This window comes from Sinocyclocheilus grahami, unplaced genomic scaffold (assembly GCF_001515645.1).
Source record: "Sinocyclocheilus grahami isolate Dianchi unplaced genomic scaffold, SAMN03320097.WGS_v1.1 scaffold493.1, whole genome shotgun sequence".
NCBI lineage: Eukaryota > Metazoa > Chordata > Actinopteri > Cypriniformes > Cyprinidae > Sinocyclocheilus > Sinocyclocheilus grahami.
Genome location: NW_015505672.1, coordinates 683,999 through 704,320, shown reverse-complemented (window position 1 = coordinate 704,320; position 20,322 = coordinate 683,999). Strand labels below are relative to the sequence as shown.

The 20,322-nt window shown below is 35.4% G+C and overlaps 1 protein-coding gene and 1 long non-coding RNA gene across 3 annotated transcripts; one reads left to right on the top strand and one right to left on the bottom strand.

The window, feature by feature from the left end:
- Positions 1–9,211: 9,211 nt before the first annotated feature.
- On the bottom strand, positions 9,212–11,400 carry LOC107554169 (agouti-signaling protein-like). 2 transcript variants are annotated; one of them, XM_016236593.1, is made up of 4 exons: positions 11,324–11,400; positions 10,450–10,623; positions 10,166–10,218; positions 9,212–9,390 (listed from the first exon to the last, which is right to left on the bottom strand). In XM_016236593.1, the coding sequence occupies exons 2-4, from the start codon at positions 10,607–10,609 to the stop codon at positions 9,226–9,228; spliced, it is 378 nt and encodes a 125-aa protein (XP_016092079.1). In that variant the 5' UTR covers positions 10,610–10,623; positions 11,324–11,400; the 3' UTR covers positions 9,212–9,225. The 2 variants fall into 2 exon arrangements, with proteins under 2 accessions (XP_016092079.1, XP_016092080.1); XM_016236594.1 differs by lacking the exon at positions 11,324–11,400 and adding an exon at positions 11,203–11,274.
- Positions 9,335–11,327, top strand: LOC107554170 (uncharacterized). Its single transcript, XR_001605035.1, has 3 exons — positions 9,335–9,412; positions 9,596–9,669; positions 11,256–11,327. It is a non-coding gene; the product is annotated as an uncharacterized lncRNA (long non-coding RNA).
- Positions 11,401–20,322: the final 8,922 nt, after the last annotated feature.

The following is a 20,322-nucleotide window of genomic DNA, read 5'->3' as shown; positions in this document are numbered from 1 at the left end:
GCTCACGTTTAGTTCAGTAAATGTAAACTCTAGTTGTTGTCTAATGTTTTGAGAATTGAAAGAACAATATGATTCCTGTAGTTGACCATTTATGTATAAAAAAAGGGTTTGGGTTGAATATGCACTTTTTTTTTCCTTGTCAGTTTTTTTGCCTTTCATAATTGTTGTAAAATGTCAGAATTATGTGGTTTCTTAATTTTATTTCAGGTCGTCTTGGCAACCTAAAGTCATTCTTGTGGCCGTTTAAAAAAAAAATAGTAAAAAAAGCTTTAATGCGAACTTAAAGGGATAGTTCACCCAAAAATGACAATACTATCATCATTTACTTGATCTCGTGTTTTTCTAAGACTGTATGATTTTGCCTGGAACACAAAAAGAAGATATTTTGAATTGTAACAATTTTTTTTAAAAGCCATTGGAGTGTTGTTTGGTCCCCTCTGACATTCAAAATGTCTTCTTTTTTTTTTCTTCTGTAGAGAAGTAAAATGACACTGAATAAGAAAATGATGACAACTAGAATTTTAGGGTAAACTAACCGTATCGCATACGCCTGAAATGACTTACTGCACTAGGATTTTGGCCTGCAGATCTTGATTTTTACAATATCTCCATTCTGATAAACAGAATGCGACGCGATTTCAAGAATCGTCACAGCATTTGAGTTATGACATTAACTCAATGGCATATCACAAGCCAAAACATATGAAGTTAAAACCGTTCCACTTGTGTCCTGTAATGATTCCTTGATAAAAAACATCATGCTCAGGCATTCACTGACAGACTTGTGACAATGACAACTCCCCGATGAAAAACGAGGCCGGTAACGGTGCGGTCGGAAACACAAAGAGTCTGAGAGGAGCCATGAAAAATAGCAGAACTACTGTCAGGACCGGGCCTGTATCCATAAAATCAGTACTGGGTCTCATTGAGTAACTAATGAACCCAAACTGGTTTATTCCATAGATAAGCAATGTCTTAGTAATTCAAGCCGCCATACAGATGGCTTCAATCTAATTTGGCCCTTATTAGTTGGAAATGGTAAAATGGTGTAGTTAGTGTTTGTGGGGTAAAGCAATAGTCTGTAGGCCATTAGATGTACTGGACCCCTAAAATGCCTGCAGAGTGTCCCCTGAGAGACATAACAAGTGCCTATCTTTTTGAGTTTCTCTTTTTCCTCTCCTCCTCTCACCCATTGCTTCCTTTCAATATGAACCAGCTGTGGCGTCTGGAGCCTTTGGTGTCACCTTGTGCGTGTGTTCAAATGGGTGTTTTATTACCCGTGTTGAACCAATAATTATTTTGAGGTGTTTGGAAATGGTGTCCTTACACTTTGATCTTGTGCATAATCAGTTGTCTTTAAAGCAAAACATTTTAACTAAGACCTTTTGGGATGCGATACTCAGTGGTGTGCCATGCTTAACTTCAGTTAAAACCATTTACACATTTAACATTTTTATATATATTTTTCTTTATGCATGCAGTTTTATGACTTCATTAAATTACAGACTACATGTAGAAATTGTTTATATTAACGACTTTAGAAATGGTTCACTTGGTTGTCACAGATTGGGACTGAAGTGGAAAAAAATTGTTTTCACTGAAGTACTCAAAATACACATTTTTCCTCATGTTGATTTTAATAATTATAATAATAATAATAAACTCATGGATATGTTACATCAACTTCCCAAAGATGCATGTGTCTAGCATAGGTACAAGCGATAATAATATGTATTATAATAAAGTTTTTTTATTTTTTATTATAAAGTTGATTTAAGGTATGCCTTTTAATCTCAAAGTCTTGTTTCTGTCACGAGGCCTGCTGTCTTGCTGTTTCCATAGAAGGATTTTACAAAGGTTTGCCTTATTCCTACCATTACATATGCAGTGAAATCACTCATTGGCTGATTTTTGAGAAAAAGCCCTGCACCACAAGTAAGCATTAGAGGAATATATATATATGTATATATATATATACACACACACACACACGTCTGGTTTACTCTTCTTGTGGGAACTCAATGGTTTTAATACTGTACAAACCGTATATTCTATCGCCCTACACCTACAGAAAACTTTCTGCATTTTTACATTCTCAAAAAAAAGCCTTATTCTGTTTATAAGCTTGTTTCCCCATGAGGACCTCAGTTTAGGTTCCACGGTGGCACGAGTCGATTCGGTGTGTATTCAGGTTTAAGTCCCCACTAATAAACTCATGGATATGTTACATCAACTTCCCAAAGATGCATGTGTCTAGCATAGGTACAAGCGATAATAATATGTATTATAATAAAGTTTTTTTATTTTTTATTATAAAGTTGATTTAAGGTATGCCTTTTAATCTCAAAGTCTTGTTTCTGTCACGAGGCCTGCTGTCTTGCTGTTTCCATAGAAGGATTTTACAAAGGTTTGCCTTATTCCTACCATTACATATGCAGTGAAATCACTCATTGGCTGATTTTTGAGAAAAAGCCCTGCACCACAAGTAAGCATTAGAGGAATATATATATATGTATATATATATATATACACACACACACACACACACGTCTGGTTTACTCTTCTTGTGGGAACTCAATGGTTTTAATACTGTACAAACCGTATATTCTATCGCCCTACACCTACAGAAAACTTTCTGCATTTTTACATTCTCAAAAAAAAAAAGCCTTATTCTGTTTATAAGCTTGTTTCCCCATGAGGACCTCAGTTTAGGTTCCACGGTGGCACGAGTCGATTCGGTGTGTATTCAGGTTTAAGTCCCCACCAGAATAGAAAAACAGGTACATACACACACACACACACACACACACACACACACACAGAGACAGAGACAGAGAGACAGAGACCTTACTTCTATAACATTTATCTCAGTAGGCTATAGGAAATTAAACAAAAAACGAAAGCTTGTTTTATGATGTTGGTTTAAAATCTTCAATGAGAATATTTTGGGGGAATTCTGTCCTCCAAACGAAAAGAACAAAACTCGGTCAAGTTGTCACATGATTTTTGACAGTGGTCAAAAAAAGCTAGCAAGAGCATTTTCATAAATCAGAATTCAGTAGACAAATTACAAAGTACATTTTTTATTATCAGCATACTAGTTTTAAACATATTTTAAATCACCATAAACTAAATTAAACACCCGAACTGAAATATTTTTGTAGCTTCTCATCATTAAATCTGATGTATTAAAGCGGTAACCATAAATGAATATGACATCTAACTTTACAAACCTTTTTTGGTTTCTTTTCCATTTTCTTGTTCTTCTTAGGTGTTTTTGAAAGCCCTTCGATAACGGAAAACAAATAAATCTGAACATACATCAAGTTGAAAGTTTCTATTAGTAACGTATAGAAGTGTAAAATGGAGAATGATACTGATATGAATTATTAAACAACCTTAGCACTTGGCTAGAAGTTTCTGTTAACCGTTTCTAAGCAATTTCCTTTTACTGTTCATAATTAATAATCATCATCATTTGTTTTGTATAGTTTCTCTGTAGGAGAAAGAAGCCTTACCAACTATGAGCACGGAAGGTGCATCTGTTTGGTTATTTGCTTGTAAGCTGATGGTTGTTTGGTTGGAGCTGTATTGTTCCTCCATAATCATGTGTGTGTTTACCATAACACAGCAGGCTAAACAGAGCAGCACACAGCACAGCAACAATGACGGATTCATATTAAGACTTCACCCTGCACGAGACGATAGTTTCAAACACAAACATCAAAAACACAAAGCTGCAGAATTAGTAATAATCACACACATATACACATACAGAAGTAGCCATACATTTCGGTGCAAAACTGGATGTTTAAACTTTAAAGGCTTTTCCTATTTTAAAGCCTTTAACAAACAAACAAAGGGAGAGACAAAGAAGAAAAAATAAAAAACAATAGACAGAACTAGCCTTTATGAATTTGCTTTAAGAGGTAAAAATGTATCCAAACTGGAGCTCAAATCATTGTGTAAATGCGCAGAAATTAGAAATAAGACAAACATAAGCATACAATATTCCTTTATGTCATCGTACACAAAATACATCTATCAGAGCAGTTATAACCTCTAGAATTTGTGCGAAACCACTTCTCCGGCCGGCAATGGAGTCATTTTTTGTAGTAGGCCAAATAGCACGTACCAAGAAAACAAGAATGACTGTTATATTCCTGTGCAGTAAGTTCTGAATTAATTTCAACAGGCAAGAAAAAAACACCCACAAATGACTTACAAGTTCTCAAGTAAAGCTACAGTTCCAGTTTACAGTATTTCTAGTGGCATTTGATCACAATTCATCATGTCTCACCATGTTCAACCTCCTGTTTCTGACAATCTCGTGTTTTCTTTATATCCTCTTTCAGGTTGCATTCAAAAGCGAAACTACCCATGGTAATCTTCAGGAGTCGTTGTTGGGAATTTACAAACTGACCTGTCCTGGTGAGTAATGGGGGCCCCTGTTTTCCCTTTGTGTAGCTGGCTTGAGATATTCCCCGCTCCCCTGCTGAGACTGAGAGAGCAATGTCAGACAGACTTTTGTAGTCAGGAAATTCAGAAAGGACGAAATGATAAAAAATTAAGCATGGGCGGATCCACACGCCCAGACGGGTTAGAGGGAGCGAGACAGACATGAAAAAATAGAAAGGGTAAAGGATAAGTATGTGTACGAAGAGAGAGCAAGCGTGTTGCCCGGAAACATATTTGGACACTTCACACTTGAATGGATGTCAGAAACACACTTTTGTCTGAACAAAAATGAAAAAAGAAACTGTAGATATACAGTTCTAATTAAAGCTTTAGATGTCAGACATTAATGGAACATGTTCATATTTAATGTGAAGAACTACCTTAATCTAATTCATCAAAACAACAGTTGCACAAAAAGGTTCAGAAAAGCACAGATGCCACTTGCTTTGATATTTTGTTACATAATGCAATGGCATTCAGATATAACATGTGCAAAAAAAATTTAGGGACACTGTGTATTTGTGAGAGAAAACCCTGAGAGTTATTTTAGTTTTTGAATAAAAAGGTAGGAATGTGAACAATATTCTCACACACACACACACACACACACACACACACACACACACACACTCATGTCTGGTTTGCTATCCTTGTGGGGACTCTCCATAGACGTAATGCTTTTTCTACTGTATATTCTATTGCCCTACACCAACCCTACACCTAAACCTACCCCTCACAGGAAACCTTGTGCATTTTTTGATTTTCAAAAAACTTCATTCTGTGTGATTTATTAGCTTGTTTACCCGTGGGGATCTCAATTTAGGTCCCCACCATGACATGAGTCCCCATGAGTCTGTGTGTATTCAGGTTTAAGTCCCCATCAGAATAGAAAAACAGGTACACACACACACACACATGCACGATAGCCTGTTTTTGTTTTTTCACAAATTTGTGACTCAAATGTCATCAGATCCGATGCATGCACATGACATAATAATTACACACAGAAAACAACAAGAATTGACTTTGTTTTCCTCTCAGGGCATGATTGTTACAAGATTATCTGAACAAATTGCCAAAAGAACATACATTTGGATGTTTATTTGATATGGATCTGTTGCATGCATGATTTTTTTATCTGACTAAATACAATGTTATATGCTTAATGCATTTCATTACACCTTCAACAACAGTTTCAGTACAATTGCACAATATCAAGAGACTAAATGAAAAGTGGGAAGGGACATTTTGACCAGCAGATGACGCTATAATTCTGAAGTATGTCCAGTAAATTTAAAATCACATTTGGCCATTAGGAAACCTGTTTTCGCTTTAGAGTTACATTTTAAATGACTTCTCGCTTCTGACCTCATGTACTGGTACACATTGTTTTCCAAAGAAAAGGCCTAGATGTTACAAATAGATTCAGTGTGAACTGATGGTGTGCGATAAACACAGAAATGAGCTGATTCCATGTGCTTTAGTCTGCAATAGAAAAGCCCACCCACAGATACAATACTGCTTTATGCATCTCAATAAATGGGATGGAATGAATGTAAAATATGAATTTGACAAGATTTTCTATAAAATTCCAAGCCCTACACTCACAGAAAAAAGGTACCAAACTATTACTAGGGCGGTACCATTTCAAAAGGTAATAATATGCAGTGTTGGGTGGTAATGCCAACACTAATCACTCGAGTAACTCGAGTTATGTAATCAGATCATTTTGACTAGTGACTAGTAAAGTGGCACATTTCTTTTTAATTTACTTTTTAAGTTACTTTTTCAAATACGTAACACCAGTTACTTTGACTGATCTCTCCAATGCTGAGAGAGATCAGGAGTAAGTTCAGAGGCGTTGTGTGCACTGTGAAAACATCTAATTTGGACAAAATCAGATTCAGTATTCTTCATGCAAATTTAGATTATGACGCAAACCTGCAATGTATTTAATCCCATTTTTGCTGACATTCGATGATACTATTTATCCATACTAATAAGCAAAAATGACTTTAGATAAACATAACGTTTGTGTTATGGCTGCACAGCTAAAAGGTTTGTTTGAGCTGCGCAGTCTACTGTACAGACGTGAATGTACATTTCCTTTAGCTTGAGGCTTACTGTATTCATTTCAATTTTGTTTAATGCGAACTTAAAGGGACAGTTCACCCAAAAATGACAATACGGTCAGCATTTACCCGTGTTTTTCTAAGACTATGACTTTCTGTGGAATACAAAAAGAAGTGAAGTTCCCACACAGTGAAAGCCAGTGGAGCCTAATGTTGTTTGGACCCCACTGACATTCAAAATACCTCGTTTTCTTCCCGTAGAGAAATAAAATGACACTGAGCAAGAAAATGATGACCGAACTTGAATTTTAGGGTGAACCAACCATCTCGCATACTCCTGCAATGACTTTCTGCAGTTCTTGATGATTGCAATATCTCCATTCTGATGTTAAACCGAATGATGCCAAGCGATTTCAAGAATCTTCACAGCATTTGAGTTATGACATTTCCCATAAATAATCGTAATATCACAAGCCAAAACATATGAAATTAAAACCGTTCCACTTGTGTCCTTCAACGGTTCCTTGATAAAAACATCATGCTCAGGCATTCACTGACAGACTTGTGACAATGATAACTCCCCGATGAAAAACGAGGCCACGATGTGCGGTCAGCAACAAAGCGTCTGAGAGGAGCCATGAAAAATAGCAGAACCGCTGTAAGGACCGGGCCTGCATCCATAAAATCACTATTGGGTCTCATCGAGTAACTAATGAACCCAAACTGGTTTATTCCATAGATAAGCAGTGTCTTAGTAATTCAAGCTGCCATACAGACACATGGCTTCAATCTAATTTGGCCCTTATTATTGTAAAATGGTGTAGTTAGTGTTTGTGGGGTAAAGGAATAGTCTGTAGGCCATTAGATGTACCGGACCCCTAAAATGCCTGCAAAGTGTCCCCTGAGAGACATAACAAGGGTCTATCTTTTTGAGTTTTTCTTTTTCCTCTCCTCCTTTCTCACCCATTGCTTCCTTTCAATGTGAACCAGCTGTGGCGTCTGGAGCCTTTAGTGTCACCCTGTGCGTGTGTTTTATTGCCTGTGTTGGACCGATAATTATTTGAGGTGTTTGGAACCTGTGTCCATACGCTTTGATCTTGCTTTGCATAATCAGTTGTCTCTAAAGCAAGACCTTTAAAGTAGTTGCACTCTAGTTTGTATTAAATATTTGTTGGTTATTTTTTTCATTACGCATGCAGATTTTATGACCTCATTAAAATGAGAGCCTACATGGGATATATGTAAATTAAATTGTTTATAGGAATGACTTTATTTCAAAAATAGTTCACTTGGTAGTCACAGATTGCGACTGAAAAATTGGAACTCGTTGAAATACTCAAAATACAATTTTTTCATAATAAACTCATGGGTATGTTATGTCAACTTACCAAAGATGCATGTTTTCAGCATAGGTACAAGTGATAAGTATTATACTAAAGTTGTTTTTTGAAAAAGTTTTTTTTTAGGGTAATTTAAGCTAAGTCTATCAGTTGCCTTTACATCTCAAAGTCTTGTTTCTCTCATGGGCCTACTGTCTTACGGTTTCCCTGAATCCTACTACTACATAACATATGCAGGGAAATCACTCGGCTGACTTTTGAGAAAAGAGGTCTGCACCACAAGTAGCAAGCTTTAGAGGAATATATATAAAATACAAAATATACACATTTCCCAAAATTCTATAGGAATATAGAATTATAGAATTCCCCAAAATTATATATATTTTTGTATATACAGTATATACAGAATTCTCCCAACTTATATACAGCCTCTTTTTATAATTTGGGGGAATTCTGTACTCAAACTTAAAAAAATAATAATAAAAATACTAAAAAGCTAGCAAGAGCATTTTCATAAATCAGAATGCTTTAGACAAATTACACGTTTAATTCTTTATTATATTCATTTACAATGTACTTTTTTATTTTTACAACGAAAAGCGCGAGATCCTACAACGTTTTTCCCGCGTTTTCCCCCGGATAAATTGGATATTGGTCTCGAGTCAATAATAATCATAGACATTGCATCTACAATTTTCAGACGAAATATATACATGAATGTACAGAAACGTACATTTTTAAAACCGACCCAAGAACTATATTTACTCATCTACTTTGTCTTTCAACAAAAATATTCCCCATTAGTTTAAACCAATTACCATTAATTTATTTCTTTCTGTAAAATACTCTTATTAAATAAGCTCTCTGAATCTGTCGTTTTATTTAATTATATGTTTATTTTTAGTTTTCTTTGATTTATTGTCGAGAGTGTTGGCGGGTTTTACTGTAGTAAACACCAACAACTATTTGGCGGCAACTGTGGTTGTCATGGTGATTTCCCCTTTTCTGCTGGATCCCTTTTTTGTTTACAGCAGCTCAAACAGGTTGCAGGTCAGACCCGGATGCTTTAACATTTTTCCATAAAGTGCTTACTCTTTTCATTAACGCGAACATTTTAAAAATACATATACATTGAATTAAAATGTAAAGTACTTCGGTAATCACCCAGGTGGCTCTTCTCCTTATTCCCGAGCGTTTGTGACGAGCAGTAGGTAACGTTATAATATCTAGCCAGGAAATCTCCGATTATATGATGGAGTGCACTGATGTTCGGTTGTCCTAATCCCACAGGGTTTTATAAACAAGCCTTTGGGATCGGGACAGTCCCATCCTCCTCCTTTCAGGGCAGGGGGTGTTCAGCATTTCGGGTTACCCATGCGGCAGTAGCAGACGGTCTTGAACAGGCGGCAGTGGCAGAAGGCGCACTGCTCGCAGCACACCGCGTTGGGCGTCGTGCAGCTGCTCCAGAGCGGCACGCAGTTCGGCGGCGGCGGAGGTCTCTTCACACGGTTGCTGAATTTCTGAAACACATACCAAATGAAGGTTTAAGTTCCTATGTGGTGCATTTTATATTTGTTATTGCAAGTAAACATGAGCCAATGATTAACACGGAGCGAAAACGCTTGACATTTTTAGCACAAATGACCACCGTACCCTAGTTAAGGCATCATTTTCACCACGTCCAACTAATGTGTCTGTAAAACAACTTTTGTTATCAACCGTTAGCTACTTGGTTTCCAAGCAGACAAAAGTGCCAGAGAAGAGCCCGACGCGTGGTGCGCGAAGAAAACAAGATCCTGGTAAATATCACGTAATTTCCAAGCAATTTGGTCGTGTTTGAAAAGTGGGGAAATGTTGTTTAATTGTGTAAAATGCTAGCTATGAAATTAGCCTCAGCAAAACAAAGGAGTGGTCTACATAACCTCCAAAAATATTTAAAATGTAATTTCCGTCACAGAATGCTATACTAAATCCAATACAGCTATTTCAATTTTAATAAACATATATCTATATTTCCCTGAATAGACGTACAGATCAATAAACAAATACTGAATTTGATCATCCTGAAATTCTAATATTTTAAGACTGATACAAGGCGGTAGACTGAATAAATATGTGAACAGTTTGTACTTAGCAGCATATTATTTTTAAACATATTTTAAATCACCATAAACTAAATTAAACACCCTAACATAATTTTTGTTGTTGTTGGTTTTTTGTAGCTTCTCATGATTATATTTGTGTGGACAATTGTATTAAAGGGGTAACCATAAATCAATATCTAACTTTACAAACCTTTTTTGGTTTCTTTTCCGTTTTCTTGTTCTTCTTAGGTGTTTTTGAAAGCCCTTCGATAGCGGAAAACAACTACATTAGAACATACATCATTTAAGTGGAATGTTTCTAAATTAGTAACATGAAGAAATGTGAAATAGAGAATGATGCATTCATACTGATGCGATTAAAAACAACAGCTTGGCACTTAGCTAGAAGTTTCTGTTGACCATTTTTACAGTTCTTGATTAAGAATGATGACGATTTGTTTCGAACAGTTTCTCTGTAAGAGAAAGAAGCCTTACCGACTATGAGCACAGAAGGTGCATCTGTTTGGTTATTTGCGTGTAAGCTGATGGTTGTTTGGTTGGAGCTGTATTGTTCCTCCATAATCATGTGTGTATGTACCGTAACACAGCAGGCTAAACAGAGCAGCACACAGCACAGCAACAATGACGGATTCATATTAAGACTTCACCCTGCACGAGACAATAGTTTCAAACACAAACATCAAAAACATAAAGCTGCAGATTTAGTAATAATCACATACGTACACAAACAGAATTAGCCATACACAAAACTGGATGTTCAAGCTTTAAAGGCTTGTGCTATTTCAAACCCCTAAACAAACAGAGAGAGAGAGAAAAAAAAAATAGACAAAACTAGCCTTTATGAATTATCTTTGAAAGGTCAAATTTATCCAAACTGAAGCTCAAAACGTTTTGTAAATGCGCAGAAATTAGACGTAAAACAAACGTAAGCGTAACCTATTCCTTTATGTTACAACATACAAAAAACATCTATCAGAGCACTTTAATGGTAGTTAAAATTATAACCTATAGATTTTGCGCAAAACCACTTCTCCAGCCGGCAACGGAGTCATTTTTTTGTAGTATAGGCCAAATAGCATGTGCCAAGAAAACGAGAAGGACTGTTATATTCCAGTGCAGTAAGTTCTATATTAATACTCACAAAACACTTAAAAGTTCACAAGCAGAGCTACAGTTCCGGTTTACAGTATTTCTAGTAGCATTTGATCACAATTCATCATGTCTCACCATGTTCAACCTCCTGTTTCTGACAATCTCGTCTTTTTTATATCCTCTTTCAGGGTGCATTCAAAAGCAAAACTACCCATGGAAATCTTCAGGAGTCGGTGTTGGGAATTTACAAACTGACCTGTCCTGGTGAGTAATGGGGGCCCCTGTTTTCCCTTTGTGTAGCTGGCTTGAGATATTCCCCGCTCCCCTGCTGAGACTGAGAGAGCAATGTCAGACAGACTTTTGTAGTCAGGAAATTCAGAAAGGACGAAATGATAAAAAATTAAGCATGGGCGGATCCACACGCCCAGACGGGTTAGAGGGAGCGAGACAGACATGAAAAAATAGAAAGGGTAAAGGATAAGTATGTGTACGAAGAGAGAGCAAGCGTGTTGCCCGGAAACATATTTGGACACTTCACACTTGAATGGATGTCAGAAACACACTTTTGTCTGAACAAAAATGAAAAAAGAAACTGTAGATATACAGTTCTAATTAAAGCTTTAGATGTCAGACATTAATGGAACATGTTCATATTTAATGTGAAGAACTACCTTAATCTAATTCATCAAAACAACAGTTGCACAAAAAGGTTCAGAAAAGCACAGATGCCACTTGCTTTGATATTTTGTTACATAATGCAATGGCATTCAGATATAACATGTGCAAAAAAAATTTAGGGACACTGTGTATTTGTGAGAGAAAACCCTGAGAGTTATTTTAGTTTTTGAATAAAAAGGTAGGAATGTGAACAATATTCTCACACACACACACACACACACACACACACACACACACACACACTCATGTCTGGTTTGCTATCCTTGTGGGGACTCTCCATAGACGTAATGCTTTTTCTACTGTATATTCTATTGCCCTACACCAACCCTACACCTAAACCTACCCCTCACAGGAAACCTTGTGCATTTTTTGATTTTCAAAAAACTTCATTCTGTGTGATTTATTAGCTTGTTTACCCGTGGGGATCTCAATTTAGGTCCCCACCATGACATGAGTCCCCATGAGTCTGTGTGTATTCAGGTTTAAGTCCCCATCAGAATAGAAAAACAGGTACACACACACACACACATGCACGATAGCCTGTTTTTGTTTTTTCACAAATTTGTGACTCAAATGTCATCAGATCCGATGCATGCACATGACATAATAATTACACACAGAAAACAACAAGAATTGACTTTGTTTTCCTCTCAGGGCATGATTGTTACAAGATTATCTGAACAAATTGCCAAAAGAACATACATTTGGATGTTTATTTGATATGGATCTGTTGCATGCATGATTTTTTTATCTGACTAAATACAATGTTATATGCTTAATGCATTTCATTACACCTTCAACAACAGTTTCAGTACAATTGCACAATATCAAGAGACTAAATGAAAAGTGGGAAGGGACATTTTGACCAGCAGATGACGCTATAATTCTGAAGTATGTCCAGTAAATTTAAAATCACATTTGGCCATTAGGAAACCTGTTTTCGCTTTAGAGTTACATTTTAAATGACTTCTCGCTTCTGACCTCATGTACTGGTACACATTGTTTTCCAAAGAAAAGGCCTAGATGTTACAAATAGATTCAGTGTGAACTGATGGTGTGCGATAAACACAGAAATGAGCTGATTCCATGTGCTTTAGTCTGCAATAGAAAAGCCCACCCACAGATACAATACTGCTTTATGCATCTCAATAAATGGGATGGAATGAATGTAAAATATGAATTTGACAAGATTTTCTATAAAATTCCAAGCCCTACACTCACAGAAAAAAGGTACCAAACTATTACTAGGGCGGTACCATTTCAAAAGGTAATAATATGCAGTGTTGGGTGGTAATGCCAACACTAATCACTCGAGTAACTCGAGTTATGTAATCAGATCATTTTGACTAGTGACTAGTAAAGTGGCACATTTCTTTTTAATTTACTTTTTAAGTTACTTTTTCAAATACGTAACACCAGTTACTTTGACTGATCTCTCCAATGCTGAGAGAGATCAGGAGTAAGTTCAGAGGCGTTGTGTGCACTGTGAAAACATCTAATTTGGACAAAATCAGATTCAGTATTCTTCATGCAAATTTAGATTATGACGCAAACCTGCAATGTATTTAATCCCATTTTTGCTGACATTCGATGATACTATTTATCCATACTAATAAGCAAAAATGACTTTAGATAAACATAACGTTTGTGTTATGGCTGCACAGCTAAAAGGTTTGTTTGAGCTGCGCAGTCTACTGTACAGACGTGAATGTACATTTCCTTTAGCCTGAGGCTTACTGTATTCATTTCAATTTTGCTGTCAAAGGCTTTTACCTTTGCCAAAAATAGAACATTTTATATTAAAAACAAAGAAGTAATCCCAGCCCAGATGAGAAAAATGAATGCAAAATTAACGTGACACGTTACTTTTTTAGGGAGTATTGTAATGCGTTACTTTTAAAAGTAACTTTCCCCAACACTGCTAATATGCATTTAATGTACTAATATGTAACATTTAAGGTTAAATAAGGTACAAAGATGTACATTTTAGCTTTTGTACATTAGGGTATACTGCCCCGGTGACAGTTTTGTATCTTTTATTTCTGAGAGTGTACATTTTATTGTTGAGTATCCCATTTTCCTAAACAATGTCACATTACTGAATTAAGGTTGCATATGTTATTTTATGTTGACTTTAAAGTGACAAATCAAATCTATAAAAAATTCTTCAAAGAAACAATCATGTCAGTCTTGATTTTTTCTTCTTTTCTGGCTGGCTCAATGTGGTAACATTACATTCACATATTCAACGCCAAAGTATTCAAGTACATTAGGTAATTACATCCATCGTTTGCTCATCTGGCTGCTGCCAGAGACTTGGGTAATGATTGTAAAATGAAAGCCATGGAAGTGGAAAAGCCAACTGAGTGAGTGCCGAACATTGCTCTCAAGGGATTTGGGAAACCTTTGAATCGTCCAGAATGAAGACGTGTTGTAAAGGCTGGCTTGACAGGTTTCTTAGTCACTTATTTTCTGTCATTAACACCAGCTTTGTCTTCTGGGCTGCTCCACCTTTAATGCTCCCCCATGAGAATTCATATGATGGTGAAAATCCGCCAGATGGGTTGTACAAAAGCATAACCACAAAAGCTGAACCCAAACAACCCAATGATTCTAATAGGAGAAAAAACATGAAAGTTAAATGTTTTCACCATCTTGTACAAATGACTTAAATTACCATGATCATGTTTTGGATCCTCTAAATTGTAAGATCCTTGAGCGGAAAATAGTTTTTTACCTTTGCTTAACACTTGAAAGAAACAAACTTGACCTGAAATAAAAATGTATTTAAATTTGTACATTTATTTTATTTCAGCTAGTTGTCAAGGCAACATTTCTCATTTTAATTTAGTTTATGTACTAAAAAAAACTAAAGCTAAAACAGAAATGCAAATGAATGAAAACTATATTGATATAAAAAATAAGAAAAATGACAAAAACACACTACAAAATTACTAGAACCAAAATATAAAATATATATAAAAAAAAGAATATTCTAATTATTAACAAAATCTATAATAGTATGTCAGTGATACCAAAATATTAGCCTATTAATGCTTAAAACAAGAAAAACAGTTTGCTAATGGTTTATAAAAAAAATGCTAATCTAAAATATATGATCTGAAATCTAGTCTTATTATCATATGCAGTCTTGCCTCTCTAGTAAATTTTAAATATGTTTCGATATATTATTATAAAAATGTCAAACACACTTTTCTATACAATGAAAATGCATGATGATCACTGGATAGCAAGTGATTTTGGTTTTTGTAATTTCATTTTATTTTTTGATAGAGCTCGAGCTTTGAACCGATTCTCTTGCACACTGTCTCACCATGTGAGTCACGAATGTCTCATATTTTATAAGCTCGGTGCTAAATTGCTAAGGTAATAAAATGGTTGTATAGTCAGTTTGATTTAGTTGTTAAAGAAAAGCTAAATAAAGTTATATAATAAATGACATTATAAATGTATCATTCTCTTCCTCCCAAGAACAATAGTTTGGAGCACATGTTACAATTGGATTACAATTACAAAGTCAGTTAAACATGCAGTGATTTAATATGAACAAATTTTCAGCACAGGATCCTGCATATTTTAAAGTATTTGCAGCATTTTCTAATATTTTGTTCTCTGTAACACTTAAAATTATTCTTTTTTTTTGTCCTTTATGAAGGTGATTTTGGGTGCATATTTAATCTTAGATTATCACATATGTAACTCGAGAAAATACATGAAATACAATAAATGTTTTCACAATAAAAAGACTTAAAAACGTACAGTATTGTGGCTTTTCAAGGAAAGTTTTTAAAAGACCTTTTGATCAATAAACTGTTTAATGTTTTAATATTTCTATATTCAGAAAATGTACTTTGCACATGTAATATTTTGAAATCCAATTTTATATAAAACTATATATAATATTCTAATAGAAAATATGTATATTTCAGTTTTACTCTTCTGTGAAATTAGGGTCCAAGTGTTTCAAACAATGAATCACAAACTTTGACATTTTTAATTAATGAAAATTTGATTGTTGTAATGTATGAAATGAGCAATATGAAAAAAAAAAGTTTTATTTTATATTTTGGCGATGTGTTTTTAGTTTTGTAGCTCACATATTCTCACTGAAACATCTTTTATCTTTTGGATATCCTATGTTATCTGAAAGAAAACAAGTAAAAAGTTTTTTTTTACAAAATCTCATATTTCAGTGAGAATATGTGACTTACAAAACTAAACAATAATATAAAATAAAACATTGTTTATTATGTATCTATTACAACAATCAAATTTTCACTCATTAAAAATGTCAAAGTTTGTGATTCATTGTTTGATACACTTGGAACTTGATTTTGAAATGAGATTTTGTAAAAAGGCTTTTAAAGTGTTTTCTTTTAGATAACGTAAGATTATATATATATAAATTTCTGAAAATGAAGTGAAGTATATGAAACAGAAATGTCCACATCACAGAAAAGACAGTATATTTTGTGATGAGTGATTCTACATGTGTTTCCATTTTCAACATAGTTGAAGCTATTATGTCGTTTGGATAGAGAAACCTTTGATTTCAACATCTTACATTTAGTTCCAAAGCCTTATTGCGATTCAGTTTCAGAAATCACAGAACAATATGTCTCTGAGATCAATGGAAAACTGCCTGGCATGTGAATAAGTGCCCACAAACTCTAAATAGCAGCACTGTTCACTGTCTGTCAAATCTGTCTACCTGATTTAAGGTTTTGCATACTTCTTGCTATTCTCCGAAGCCCATGACACCGTGTATATTTTCAGCTTCACCGGTGCTAATGCTATACATATAAACTTGAAATGGGCCTATAATGAAAATAAGACGTCTTGGCATAGTTTCAGTGTTTTGATTAGTAAAGTGTATATGTTCTTTTTCTAGTCCAAAAGCGAGGCTCAGTCTATTCGAGAACTAAAGTAACAAAGATTTATTACATTACATTACATTTACAACCCTCAAAAGCAATAATGTCAAATTTGTGAAGCGATTAGCTGAATGTATAATACACGTTCAAATGAGGTCCCCATGCAACTTTCATGATAAGCTATGAAAATAAATCAAATTAAGACAGAGAGAGCGAGCGAGCGAGAGAGAGAGAGAGAAAGAGAGAGTCAAAAGAGAAGGAATAAGGCATTTTTTACCTTCTGCACATATTTTTTGTCCGGATTTCTCTTCCCTCCCATGCTCAGAAAGCATAAACTACTTATTTCCTAAGCAGATTTACACATGAATACATTTTCTTTCACTTCACTTCACGGCTTGTGGTAAGAGTGCAACAGTTCTTTTACTGAAAATCGAGCTGCGCTCAGCAAATATAATATGGAGAATGCATAGATTAGCAGTGTTCCACCCCTTAGGTAAATAATACATACCCTGAAAACCCTTCTGATCCACTGCTGGCCTCCTGTAGCATGTATACTGTCTGTGATATATCACATAGTGGAGACCATAACTAGCTGTGACTCTTATACTCTGGAGACACAAACCTTAAAGCCTTAAAACTGCACAACTGAATCCATGCATTAAACAAGGACTTATTATAGCAATTTAAATATCCTTAAATGTTAGACACCTCTCATTGCACATGATGACCTCATGGATCAGGAAACATTTCAGTTCAAACAGGTGTTTAGGAAAGTACTGTGGTGGTTTTTGTTGCTAACTAATTTAGGAGAGACGATAAGTCAAACTGACCATTTAACCCTAAACACACACATACGGCAAATAACATTGTTCTGAAAAAGCAGACCAGAAAGGAGGAAGCAGGAAAGGGTTTTAGCTGTCTGGGAGCCAGACATCCCGCTGCAATTTTAAACAGATTACAGGAATAAAATGGTTCGCAAGCTATTATGAACAATAAAGAAAAATGCACCAGGTTTGGTTAATCTCTGGAGGAAGGGTTTGAGAATATTATAGCATAGATTTAAAGAATGTGAGGGTAAGTAAAATCCTCATGATGTTTAACCTCCTCAAGCCATGTGGTTTAGAAACCAATTTGAGCATCATTTCCAAAGATTTATTGTGTCACATAAGAATCTTTCTTCCAGTACATCTGTTTGTTGTACATCTCAAGGTTCTGTCAGCACAAAGGGTTTTGGATCATGAGCTCCAATAATCTGATCAAACATACAGGGACCAGAGAGTTCTGTGCTGAGATGCAGTAGAAATCACAAATTGTTTTGTGCCACAGCTGTATTAATTAAATATTGCAATATTAAAGTTTGAGACACATTGAGTAACAAATGATGAAACAAAAATTGTCCCTAGTCTCCCCTACGTAGTTTTGCAGACCAAAACTACAACAACCATCATGCAATGCGCCCAGCCCAATCTATCGCGCATGCGTACCGAGCTCCGCCTGGCCTGTCGCAAGCAACGCGCATATCGAGAAAGGGTCTTCGTTAGGAACAGCGTGTAATAAGTGACTTACAAAACTAAACAATAATATAAAATAAAACATTGTTTATTATGTATCTATTACAACAATCAAATTTTCACTCATTAAAAATGTCAAAGTTTGTGATTCATTGTTTGATACACTTGGAACTTGATTTTGAAATGAGATTTTGTAAAAAGGCTTTTAAAGTGTTTTCTTTTAGATAACGTAAGATTATATATATATAAATTTCTGAAAATGAAGTGAAGTATATGAAACAGAAATGTCCACATCACAGAAAAGACAGTATATTTTGTGATGAGTGATTCTACATGTGTTTCCATTTTCAACATAGTTGAAGCTATTATGTCGTTTGGATAGAGAAACCTTTGATTTCAACATCTTACATTTAGTTCCAAAGCCTTATTGCGATTCAGTTTCAGAAATCACAGAACAATATGTCTCTGAGATCAATGGAAAACTGCCTGGCATGTGAATAAGTGCCCACAAACTCTAAATAGCAGCACTGTTCACTGTCTGTCAAATCTGTCTACCTGATTTAAGGTTTTGCATACTTCTTGCTATTCTCCGAAGCCCATGACACCGTGTATATTTTCAGCTTCACCGGTGCTAATGCTATACATATAAACTTGAAATGGGCCTATAATGAAAATAAGACGTCTTGGCATAGTTTCAGTGTTTTGATTAGTAAAGTGTATATGTTCTTTTTCTAGTCCAAAAGCGAGGCTCAGTCTATTCGAGAACTAAAGTAACAAAGATTTATTACATTACATTACATTTACAACCCTCAAAAGCAATAATGTCAAATTTGTGAAGCGATTAGCTGAATGTATAATACACGTTCAAATGAGGTCCCCATGCAACTTTCATGATAAGCTATGAAAATAAATCAAATTAAGACAGAGAGAGCGAGCGAGCGAGAGAGAGAGAGAGAAAGAGAGAGTCAAAAGAGAAGGAATAAGGCATTTTTTACCTTCTGCACATATTTTTTGTCCGGATTTCTCTTCCCTCCCATGCTCAGAAAGCATAAACTACTTATTTCCTAAGCAGATTTACACATGAATACATTTTCTTTCACTTCACTTCACGGCTTGTGGTAAGAGTGCAACAGTTCTTTTACTGAAAATCGAGCTGCGCTCAGCAAATATAATATGGAGAATGCATAGATTAGCAGTGTTCCACCCCTTAGGTAAATAATACATACCCTGAAAACCCTTCTGATCCACTGCTGGCCTCCTGTAGCATGTATACTGTCTGTGATATATCACATAGTGGAGACCATAACTAGCTGTGACTCTTATACTCAAAACCTTAAAACCTTAAAGCCTTAAAACTGCACAACTGAATCCATGCATTAAACAAGGACTTATTATAGCAATTTAAAAATGTTAGACTGTTAGACACCTCTCATTGCACATGATGACCTCATGGATCAGGAAACATTTCAGTTCAAACAGGTGTTTAGGAAAGTACTGTGGTGGTTTTTGTTGCTAACTAATTTAGGAGAGACGATAAGTCAAACTGACCATTTAACCCTAAACACACACATACGGCAAATAACATTGTTCTGAAAAAGCAGACCAGAAAGGAGGAAGCAGGAAAGGGTTTTAGCTGTCTGGGAGCCAGACATCCCGCTGCAATTTTAAACAGATTACAGGAATAAAATGGTTCGCAAGCTATTATGAACAATAAAGAAAAATGCACCAGGTTTGGTTAATCTCTGGAGGAAGGGTTTGAGAATATTATAGCATAGATTTAAAGAATGTGAGGGTAAGTAAAATCCTCATGATGTTTAACCTCCTCAAGCCATGTGGTTTAGAAACCAATTTGAGCATCATTTCCAAAGATTTATTGTGTCACATAAGAATCTTTCTTCCAGTACATCTGTTTGTTGTACATCTCAAGGTTCTGTCAGCACAAAGGGTTTTGGATCATGAGCTCCAATAATCTGATCAAACATACAGGGACCAGAGAGTTCTGTGCTGAGATGCAGTAGAAATCACAAATTGTTTTGTGCCACAGCTGTATTAATTAAATATTGCAATATTAAAGTTTGAGACACATTGAGGAACAAATGATGAAACAAAAATTGTCCCTAGTCTCCCCTACGTAGTTTTGCAGACCAAAACTACAACAACCATCATGCAAT